Source organism: Salvelinus namaycush, chromosome 29 (assembly GCF_016432855.1).
Source record: "Salvelinus namaycush isolate Seneca chromosome 29, SaNama_1.0, whole genome shotgun sequence".
NCBI lineage: Eukaryota > Metazoa > Chordata > Actinopteri > Salmoniformes > Salmonidae > Salvelinus > Salvelinus namaycush.
Window position 1 is genome coordinate 33,772,254 of NC_052335.1, and position 12,082 is coordinate 33,784,335.

A 12,082-nucleotide genomic window follows, 5' to 3' on the forward strand; every position below is an offset into this window, starting at 1 on the left:
GATGAAATTAGTGTTTTTCAGTCATTAGGCATTAGCAGAGAGCCATCAGAAGAGAGCCATCAGCAGAGAGCCATTAGCTGCCACGCAGCTCTAATAGCATATGGCACTCTCTGGAAGATGTGACAAGATGCAAATTCACACAGGGAGGGGGTCTGTGGGGGTTTCATTAGCTAACCACACACACACACACACACACACACACACACACACACACACACACACACACACACACACACACACACACACACACACACACACACACACACACACACAAATATGGCTGAGAAATTCATGACCTAATATTTAAATATTTGTAATTGCAGGACTAAGACTATGGCTTGATTCCATAGTGCCCCCCCCCAAGATGTTTAACTGCACTGTGCACTGTTCTATCAGGAAAAAGCTCTAAACCCATCACGGTCCCTAAAGACTCTCTACTCCCCTCCTCCTCATCTCTGGTTCCCTCTCTCCCTCTCTTCTCTCCGTCCAAGTTGTAATCTGTCCAGCGCTCAGCTGCCAAACAGGTCTGTGAAGACCAGCCAAACTAAACACAGGTAGACAGCCTAGCGTAGCACACACGCACACACGCTCCACACGCACACAGACTCCGGTAACTGTGGCGACGTGTGCCGTCTTGGCTCAGTGATTGGTTAGACAGAGCCCCGGGGAGGCAGGTCAGCGAGTTAATGAGAGGCTCATTTACTGAAATAGTCTGTTCTTCTCTCAATCAGTGCTGTGTGTGTGTGTGTGTGTGTGTGTGTGGAGCTATTTTGAAGACCCTTTATTTGATCACTAAAGACGTTGATCCTGGGCCGAGAACACGACAGAGTCGGAGTAGGACCCATATACTTCCGTCTCCCTGGCGGTAGACCCACATAATGTCTAGTGAGCACCACAAACTCTATTGCTCTCTCTCTCTCTCTCTCTCTCTCTCTCTCTCTCTCTCTCTCTCTCTCTCTCTCTCTCTCTCTCAATTCAATTCAATTCAATTCAAGGGGCTTTATTGGCATGGGAAACATGTGTTAACATTGCCAAAGCAAGTGAGGTAGATAATATACAAAAGTTAAATGAACAATTTAAATGAACAACACGGTCCCGTGTGGCTCAGTTGGTAGAGCATGGCGCTTGCTACGCCAGGGTTGTGGGTTCAATTCCCACGGGGGGACCAGGGTTCAATTCCCACGGGGGGACCAGGATGAATATGTATGAACTTTCCAATTTGTAAGTCGTTCTGGATAAGAGCGTCTGCTAAATGACTTAAATGTAAACAATAAAAATTAACAGTAAACATTACACATACAGAAGTTTCAAAACAATAAAGACATCACAAATGTCATATTGTATATATACAGTGTTGTAACAATGTACAAATGGTTAAAGTACACAAGGGAAAATAAATAAGCATAAATATGGGTTGTATTTACAATGGTGTTTGTTCTTCACTGGTTGCCCTTTTCTTGTGGCAACAGGTCACAAATCTTGCTGCTGTGATGGCACACTGTGGAATTTCACCCAGTAGATATGGGAGTTTATCAAAATTGGATTTGTTTTCGAATTCTTTGTGGGTCTGTGTGATCTGAGGGAAATATGTGTCTCTAATATGGTCATACATTTGGCAGGAGGTTAGGAAGTGCAGCTCAGTTTCCACCTCATTTTGTGAGCAGTGAGCACATAGCCTGTCTTCTCTTGAGAGCCATGTCTGCCTACGGCGGCCTTTCTCAATAGCAAGGCTATGCTCACTGAGTCTGTACATAGTCAAAGCTTTCCTTAAGTTTGGGTCAGTCACAGTGGTCAGGTATTCTGCCACTGTGTACTCTCTGTTTAGGGCCAAATAGCATTCTAGTTTGCTCTGTTTTTTTGTTAATTCTTTCCAATGTGTCAAGTAATTATCTTTTTGTTTTCTCATGATTTGGTTGGGTCTAATTGTGCTGTTGTCCTGGGGCTCTGTGGGGTGTGTTTGTGTTTGTGAACAGAGCCCTAGGACCAGCTTGCTTAGGGGACTCTTCTCCAGGTTCATCTCTCTGTAGGTGATGGCTTTGTTATGGAAGGTTTGGGAATCGCTTCCTTTTAGGTGGTTGTAGAATTTAACGGCTCTTTTCTGGATTTTGATAATTAGTGGGTATCGGCCTAATTCTGCTCTGCATGCATTATTTGGTGTTCTACGTTGTACACGGAGGATATTTTTGCAGAATTCTGCATGCAGAGTCTCAATTTGGTGTTTGTCCCATTTTGTGAAGTCTTGGTTGGTGAGCGGACCCCAGACCTCACAACCATAAAGGGCGATGGGCTCTATGACTGATTCAAGTATTTTTAGCCAGATCCTAATTGGTATGTTGAAATTTATGTTCCTTTTGATGGCATAGAATGCCCTTCTTGCCTTGTCTCTCAGATCGTTCACAGCTTTGTGGAAGTTACCTGTGGCGCTGATGTTTAGGCCGAGGTATGTATAGTTTTTTGTGTGCTCTAGGGCAACAGTGTCTAGATGGAATTTGTGGTCCTGGCGACTGGACCTTTTTTGGAACACCATTATTTTGGTCTTACTGAGATTTACTGTCAGGGCCCAGGTCTGGCAGAATCTGTGCAGAAGATCTAGGTGCTGCTGTAGGCCCTCCTTGGTTGGTGACAGAAGCACCAGATCATCAGCAAATAGTAGACATTTGACTTCGGATTCTAGTAGGGTGAGGCCGGGTGCTGCAGACTGTTCTAGTGCCCGCGCCAATTCGGTGATATATATGTTGAAGAGGGTGGGGCTTAAGCTGCATCCCTGTCTCACCCCACGACCCTGTGTGAAGAAATGTGTGTGTTTTTTGCCAATTTTAACTGCACACTTGTTGTTTGTGTACATGGACTTTATAATGTCGTATGTTTTACCCCCAACACCACTTTCCATCAATTTGTAAAGCAGACCCTCATGCCAAATTGAGTCGAAGGCTTTTTTGAAATCAACAAAGCATGAGAAGACTTTGCCTTTGTTTTGGTTTGTTTGGTTGTCAATTAGGGTGTGTAGGGTGAATACATGGTCTGTTGTATGGTAATTTGGTAAAAAGCCAATTTGACATTTGCTCAGTACATTGTTTTCATTGAGGAAATGTACGAGTCTGCTGTTAATGATAATGCAGAGGATTTTCCCAAGGTTGCTGTTGACGCATATTCCACGGTAGTTATTGGGGTCAAATTTGTCTCCACTTTTGTGGATTGGGGTGATCAGTCCTTGGTTCCAAATATTGGGGAAGATGCCAGAGCTAAGGACGATGTTAAAGAGTTTTAGTATAGCCAATTGGAATTTGTTGTCTGTATATTTGATCATTTCATTAAGGATACCATCAACACCACAGGCCTTTTTGGGTTGGAGGGTTTTTATTTTGTCCTGTAACTCATTTAAGGTAATTGGAGAATCCAGTGGGTTCTGGTAGTCTTTAATAGTTGATTCTAGGATTTGTATTTGATCATGTATATGTTTTTGCTCTTTATTCTTTGTTATAGAGCCAAAAAGATTGGAGAAGTGGTTTACCCATACATCTCCATTTTGGATAGATAATTCTTTGTGTTGTTGTTTGTTTAGTGTTTTCCAATTTTCCCAGAATTGGTTAGAGTCTATGGATTCTTCAATTACATTGAGCTGATTTCTGACGTGCTGTTCCTTCTTTTTCCGTAGTGTATTTCTGTATTGTTTTAGTGATTCACCATAGTGAAGGCGTAGACTCAGGTTTTCCGGGTCTCTATGTTTTTGGTTGGACAGGTTTCTCAATTTCTTTCTTAGGTTTTTACATTCTCTCTCTCTCTCTCTCTCTCTCTCTCTCTCTCTCTCTCTCTCTCTCTCTCTCTCTCTCTCTCTCTCTCTCTCTCTCTCTCTTTCTCTTTCTCTTTCTCTCTTTCTCTCTTTCTCTCTTTCTCTCTTTCTCTCTCTCTGTCTCTCTCTCTCTCCATGTCTCTCTCTCTCTCTCTCTCTCTCTATTTCTCTCTCTCTATCTGTCTCTCTCTAACTCTCTCTCTCACTATTTCTCTCTCTCTCTATTTCTCTCTCTCTCTATAAATAAACATAAATATAGATTGTATTTACAATGGTGTTTGTTCTGTTTGTTCTTTGCAACAGGTCGCAGATCTTGCTGCTGTGATTGCACACTGTGGTATTTCACCCAATAGATATGGGAGTTTATCAACATTTTGTGGGTCTGTGTAATCTGAAGGAAATACAGTTGAAGTCGGATGTTTACATACACTTAGGTTGGAGTCATTAAAACTAGTTTTTCAACCACTCCACAAATGTCTTGTTAACGAACTATAGTTTTGGCAAGTCGGTTAGGACATCTACTTTGTGCATGACACAAGTCATTTTTCCAACAGTTGTTTACAGACAGATTATTTCACTTATAATTCACTTTATCACAATTCCAGTGGGTCAGAGGTTTCCATACACTAAGGTGACTGTGCCTTTAAACCTCCCTTTGCCAAGATAACAGGTCTGAGTCTTCTCCTATAATGCGTAATGAGGTTGGAGAACACATGGCAAGGGATCTGAGACCATTCCTCTGTACAGAATCTCTCCAGATCCTTCAGATTCCGAGGTCCACACTTGTGGGCTCTCCTCTTCAGCTCATCCCACAGGTTTTCTATGGGGTTCAGGTCAGGGGACTGGGACGGCCATCGTAAAACCTTGATTCTGTGGTCAGTGAACCATTTTCGTGTTGACTTTGAGATGTGCTTTGGATCATTGTCCTGCTGGAAGATCCAACCAAGGATCAGTTTAAGCTTCCTAGCAGAGGCAGTCAGGTTTTGTCCAGGACCTTTGGAAGAAAAACAGCCCCACCACATCAAAGATCCACCACCATACTTACACAGTGGGGACGAGGTACTTTTCTGCATGGCTATCTTTCTGTCTACACCAAACCCACCTCTGGTGTTTGTTTCCAAAAAGCTCAATTTTGGTCTCATCTGACCATAGAACCCGGTCCCATTGAAAGTTCTAGTAATGTTTGGCAAACTGTAGGCGCTTGAGTTTGTTGTTTGATGACAGGAAAGGCTTTTTTATGGCAACCCTCCTGAACAACTTGTGGTTATGTAGGTGGCGTCTGATCGGAGTTTTGGAGACTTTCTGACCCCAAAACCCAACTAACGTCTGCAATTCTCCAGCTGTGATCCTTGGAGATTTTTTGTCCACTCAAACTATCCTCCTCACTGTGCTCGGGATCAATATAGGACACACGTCCTCTTCCAAGCCGATTGTTAACATCTCCAGTTGCTTTAAACTTCTTAATTATTGCCCTGATCGTGGAAATGGGCATTTTCAACCATTGAGATATTTTCTTATAGCCATTTCCTGATTTGTGAAGCTCAACAACCTTCTGTTGTACACCATTACTGTATTCTCGGGTCTTTCCCATAGTGATGGATGACTATGGGAACTTGGCCTGTGTGTCTCCTCATATTTATACCCCAGAGAAACAGGAAGTCATGGCTTACCACTTAAGTGTTCCTAATCACTCGGGTGAACTTAAAACATTAAATATGAATGGGAATATACTTCAGCTAGATTTTACTCATAAGAAATTATAGGGGTGACAATAATTGTGGCACACATGTTTTGGAGAAAAATATTTATTTAATTTATTTCCCATTTATTTTTTAAAATCATTTTACTTGAGTTTAAGGTTTGATTTTTGTGAATATTTTGAATGAAATACCAAGAGGATAAACAGAAAATAACTTTTTTTCACAGCCATTTTGCTCATATTTACCAAGGGTGCCAATATTAGTGGAAGGCACTGCAGGTTTCCACACTACCTTCCTTCCATCTATAGCATTTCTTCATATTATTCCGTTCCTTTGGCTTTGATGCCTCATGGTTGAGTATTGCTCTGTTCAAGTAGGCGCTCTGAGAGACTCTGGGTTGAGGTCAGTGATAAAGTAGTCTACAGTACTACTGCCAAGAGATGAGCTATAGGTGCACCTACCAGAGGAGTCCCCTCTAAGCCCACAGTACCATTGACTATGTACATACCCAGCGTGCGACAGAGCTGCAGGAGTTGTGACCTGTTTTTGTTGGTTATGTTGTCGTAGTTGTGTCTACGGGGACATATGGCGGAGGGAATGCTGTCACTCTCACGGAGGCGTCTCTATCTCTCTCTCTCTCTCTCTCTCTCTCTCTCTCTCTCTTCCTTTCTCAGCTCCCTCTTTCTTTCCCTCTCCCTTTCTCTCTCTTGTCATATATCTTTCGTTCCTCCACACCACACCACACACACACACACACATTAGTATTATCCTGCCCCTAGGTAGCCCCGGGTTTGTTTGCATATAGTTCGTATTGCTCATATATGCATATGTGTTTGTCTGAGGAGATCACACTAACCATTCTCTCACTCAGGTTACAATATGACATTCTCTCACTCAGGTTATCATATGACATTCTCTCACTCAGGTTATCATATGACATTATCTCACTCGGGTTATCATATGACATTCTCTCACTCAGGTTATCATATGACATTCTCTCACTCAGGTTATCATATGACATTATCTCACTCAGGTTATCATATGAGATTATCTCACTCAGGTTATCATATGACATTATCTCACTCAGGTTATCATATGACATTATCTCACTCGGGTTATCATATGACATTATCTCACTCAGGTTATCATATGACATTATCTCACTCAGGTTATCATATGACATTATCTCACTCGGGTTATCATATGACATTATCTCACTCGGGTTATCATATGACATTATCTCACTCGGGTTATCATATGACATTCTCTCACTCGGGTTATCATATGACATTATCTCACTCGGGTTATCATATGACATTATCTCACTCAGGTTATCATATGACATTATCTCACTCAGGTTATCATATGACATTATCTCACTCAGGTTATCATATGACATTCTCTCTTGTAGAGCTCTGTGATGAAGTTGACTGTCCTGGGAGAATAGAATACCTCTCTCATGTCATGTTGTTATGTTGGTGTACAGCAGGGTCGTGTGAAAAGGTCATTGAGATCCTAGTTTTATATGCTGTCGTTCCAGACATGCCAAAAAATAATATATGTATGTTGATTATACCTATGCTATTATGTAGGTGATTCAAAACTGTATTACAGTATGAGTCAGTCATGCATTCCTTTCGACATTTTTCTCATGTTAGTCATTTAGCAGACACCTCTTATTAAAATAGGAACCAACCACTTACAATCTCTCCCTTTTTCTCGCTCCCTTTTTTCTCTCCTTTCCCCCCCTCGCCCCCCCTCTCTCTCTTTCTCAGGTAAAGATGAGCCATCCAGCTACATCTGCACCTCTTGTAAACAGACCTTCACCAGCGCCTGGTTCCTGCTCCAGCACGCCCAACACACCCACGGCATCCGCATCTACCTGGACACACACCCCTCCAATTACACCCTCACCCCTCGCATGGCCCTACCCCCTCCCATGGGTGGCGGAGACTCTCTCCCTCGTTCTCCCTTACCAACCTTCCTGGGGGACACCTCTAACCCCTTCCACCTCCTCCGGATGGCGGCGCCACTACTCAGGGAGCACCACCCACACCATCCCCAACACCCTCACCACCCCCGTCCCCCTCCGGGCTATCTGGACACCCGGCTCCCTGCCACCCAACCCTTCGTCAGACCCCCGCCCCCCAGACACCTCCTGGAGCGCCTGGGGCCAGAGGAGATGGGGTCCCTGCTCTTCCAGCACCCCAGTGCCTTTGAGAGGGTGATGCGTCTGACCCCAATGGAACCTCCTTCCATGGACTTCTCCAGAAGGCTCAGAGAGCTGGCGGTTGGCAACAATACTAACAACGGAGGCCCTACACCTCCTCTCTCGCCCACCCGGGTGCCCCCCATGCACCGCCTGCTGAGTCCAACTCTCTTCCAGTCGGGCTCCAAGCCCCCACAGTTCCTCACCTACCCCCCACAGCCCCCCACGCCTCAGGGAAACGCCACCACTCCTCCCCAGGGCCAGAACCAGGTATGTGCAGTGTGTCCTGGGATATATGCTGATGTATGTTTTGTAATGTCTTATATGTATTACAGAATTGCCTGTAATGTTGCCAAGACATTTCCCCTATGGGACAATACATAATTAATTTGTTCATTCATTCATTCATTCAGGTCCAGGCCCAAGCCAAGTCCAAGTCCTGTGAGTTCTGTGGGAAGACCTTCAAGTTCCAGAGCAACCTGATAGTCCACAGACGGAGTCACACAGGAGAGAGGCCCTACAAGTGTCATCTGTGTGACCATGCCTGTTCTCAAGCCTCCAAGCTGAAGAGACACATGAAGACACACATACATAAGTCAGGCTCCATGGGGAGCTCCCCTGAACAGGGGAACAGAGGAGAGGGAGGAGAGGGGGAGGAGAAGAGCAGAGAGGGGGAGGGAAGAATGGGGATGGACATCGAGGAGGAGGAAGAGGAAGAGGAAGAGGAAGAAGAGGAGGAGGAAATTGAGGATGAGGAGGAGATGAGGAACGGCCTAAGTAGGCCTGAGTCTAACCTGAGCATGGACTCAGAGTTCCACAAGAACAGGGAGAACGGGTCGAGGCCTTCCCCAGATGAGAAGCCTCATGGTGGGGATAGAGTGACGGAGAGCGGAGGGGTGGGTATCATGCACCCATACAACCACCTGGACAATCATGTGAGGCTGGCCCCTTCCAAGAAGACCATGAGTCTGGACAGGGAGAGGCAGCCTAATAGAGAGTCGAGAGAGGGGGGAGATGCAGGGAGGGGGGAGATGGAGATTGAGAGGGACAGAGAGCGAGCGTTGGACAGGGCGATGGACAGAGCGATGGACAGAGAGAGAGAGATTGAAAGAGAGGAGAGGCCCTTGATGAACGGAAGAATTAGTGGGTCTGAAGACTCTTTCTCTGGACTGTTCCACCGCCGGCCCACCCCCATCACCAGCCCCAACCCCTCCAACAAGAGAATCAAGGTAAGAACTCCCTTTTAGCTACTCCTTTAAGTCACTTATATTCTTCTTAAATAACTTGTTGTGTTTTTATGTTTTCTTATGTTTGTCGTTTACACAACTGTTCCAATACTATAAAACAGACTTTTAGACTGCTGAAAGAAGTACATCATTTTTCTCTTATCTAGTTGTATTATTTTACTGGGTTTAGATTTGTTAAATTCAGTGTAAATAAACTTTAATTTCATTCTATTTGATGTGAAGGTGGAGAAGGAGTTGGAGCTCCCCGCGGCTCCGACCCTCATCTCCCCAGAGAACATGTATTCCCAGCTCCTGGCCGGCTACGCCGCCTCACGCCACTTCATCAGAGAACCCTTCCTCCACGGCTTCAGTGACGCCCACCAGTCCCCCTTCGCCACTTCCTCAGAGCACTCCTCCTCCGAGACAGGTTCCCTCCGCTTCTCCACCTCTCCTGGGGAATTCCTGGAGGGAGTGGGCGCATCGGGCCGCAGCGGCAGCTCCACCCCTCACCTCCTGCGGGGTCCCGGGCCGGGTCGACCCCCTAGTAAGGAGAGCAGACGGAGCGACACCTGTGAGTACTGTGGGAAGATATTCAAGAACTGCAGCAACCTGACGGTGCACCGACGTAGCCACACGGGAGAGAGGCCCTACAAGTGTGACCTGTGCAGCTACGCCTGCGCCCAGAGCTCCAAGCTAACTCGCCACATGAAGACCCACGGGCAGTTTGGGAAGGAGGTGTACCGCTGTGATATCTGCCACATGCCCTTCAGCGTCTACAGCACCCTGGAGAAACACATGAAGAAGTGGCACGGGGAACACTTGATGGCCAGCGACGTCAAACTGGAGGAGGCTGAGAGAGGCTAGGTTACGCTAGGCTAAAGCTAAAGATAAGGCTACAGGCTAGGCTAGGCTAACACCTCAGACTTATTCTGAATGAACACTTACAGGACTTCAACACGGGGCTTGGCTGGATAATCTTTCCTCTTCTTGAATATTTTTGGGACAATTTAATGTACGTAATTCTGTTTTTGTTTGTTCTTTTTGTCACAGAAACTGCCACCTGAGAAATATAAACAAAGGGAAACATGGGATGGGGGATTTTTCTAGAAACCTTTAGTTTCCTGCCAACTATTGATCTATCTGAGGATTTTATCATTTAGGAATCCATTGAGCCTTTCTACTGTGCAATAATGTCTGTATCTATTGGAGTTTTGTAAAGATATTGGGCATGTGATGGTACATCTTTGTGGGGTTTTATAGGGAATTAGGTAGATAGCTAGTAAGTAAAAAAAATATGCTGAAGATTTTTTTTTCTTAAAAAACACATAACTTGAAACAGGTCACACTTGATTAGAAATACGATTTTAATTTTGATTTGTTAATTAAAAACAATTCCTTTAAGGAAACTATAAGTAAATGAGTAAACTTCTTAAATTATGATAGCAATTATTTATTTTTTATCTGTAATATTAATATCCTATTAGGTCAACAACAGACTACAATCCATCTCCTCATCGTTGACATAAAGCACTGAATGTCAATATGACAATAGAATTTACATTTTAGGATTTTAAAAAAACCAAAAGAAATGTTGATGTTTTAAAAATCTGAAGAGATTACAGCCAATTTTATACAAACTATTATTTTTTAATATCAGCATGTGTTATTATTATTTGATGCAATCCAGTCCCCACATTCCCAATATTAGCCGGGGACATAAATAGCGGTTGCTGACATTGCCATAAACTCCTTAGATGCAGGATTAAATCACCATGGGAATATTTAAGATATATCCGTTCAAACTTGCTGTAGTAAATGTGGAAAGGAGAACAGTCCTATAAAACTTTATGTGTGTGGATGTTTTGGGAAGAGTAAAGTGTTTTATTTCATCAAACATTATGTAAATATTAGATTTTCTTTGATCCATCATTATTTACAGAAACTAAATGTATACTAGCCCCATATTTTACATTCAGAATGTCCACTCTAACTAAAACAATCAAAGATCAGTGACTTGAGTTATTTAAGTTCTGAAAAATATACATTGTTATTGCAACCGTTCACTAGATAATTGCAATACAGGTCCTCTCAATAGGGCTTCCTTCCTGTGATCATACTGTTTACATTTGAACAACATAGCGGCAATGTCCCTTACACCCTCTTGACACTTGATAAAGCTTCATCAAAACCAATTTGTTAAGTTAAACTTTTAAACATTCTACATTGTACTGTACATTCCACTTCTAGAATCATTTCATTGTTCCTTCTGGGGAATTCTTGAACAGTAGTGTTCTCGTCGCCCAGGGTGAGTTCTGATCCCCTCAGGATTCAGCAAAACGGCCTCAGAATGGAATTCATATCAATGCCTGTGTTTCTCCACTGTGTGCTCTAAGCCTCAATCTGCCTGCCTGCTTTCACAGTTCACTAACTCAGCGTTCATGTATTAGTAGAGCAGCTTTGAAAAGGAAAAGGTGGGGGTTGTTCATTTTGCTTCACAAAGCGATATGGGGGTTTAACGCCCAATAACAGATTTGTGAAGACACTGTACGTGGCGTTCGTGACTTTTAGGGATTTACAATTTGTGATTTTTCAGCTGCGTGGAATGAGGATGGCTCATCCTTGGATGAATCTCAAAAAGCCTATTTGAGTTACATTGAGTTATGGTAATAATGTTCAGCACAGCTGTTAGACTGATGGCCAGATGACCTTGAGATCTGATTGGATCATTCTTGAGGTAGAAAATGAAAGATTGAAATAGAGAAAATGGAGAGGGGATAGAGGGAGAGAGGGAGAGAGACGTAGAAGGAAAGAGAGAGAGAGAGACCCAAGGCAAGGATCAAAGTCATTCAAATGAAATTGAAAGCATATGAAAAGTGTGTTTTAACCCAAATGCATATCTACTGGTCAAATCTAATACCAAGGACATCAGAGGGAGAGAAAGAGGACCAATATTAGGGAAGATTGAGGCCACATCTTCCCTTAATAGAACCATCTTCAATAGAGATAATCACCTCACCTCAAAGATATCACTTCACACAGCCTGTTTTAAATGTGCTGTGTGTGTTTAGGCAACTGGACATGGGTGTGCTCTCGAATGAAAATCTTCCTATTTATCATCATCTTGTTGACAGAAATCAGATTCTTACACAAAACACTC

The 12,082-nt window shown here is 43.6% G+C and overlaps 1 protein-coding gene across 1 annotated transcript in view; it reads left to right on the forward strand.

The window, feature by feature from the left end:
- LOC120024260 (B-cell lymphoma/leukemia 11B-like) overlaps nucleotides 1–9,789 on the forward strand; it is a 36,832-nt gene extending 27,043 nt beyond the window's left edge. Inside the window, exons 2-5 of the mRNA XM_038968455.1 lie at nucleotides 7,266–7,969; nucleotides 8,131–8,696; nucleotides 8,781–8,928; nucleotides 9,169–9,789. Of these exons, the coding sequence (XP_038824383.1) occupies nucleotides 7,266–7,969; nucleotides 8,131–8,696; nucleotides 8,781–8,928; nucleotides 9,169–9,789 (2,039 nt within the window). The remainder of the gene's footprint in view (nucleotides 1–7,265; nucleotides 7,970–8,130; nucleotides 8,697–8,780; nucleotides 8,929–9,168) is intronic.
- Nucleotides 9,790–12,082: the final 2,293 nt, after the last annotated feature.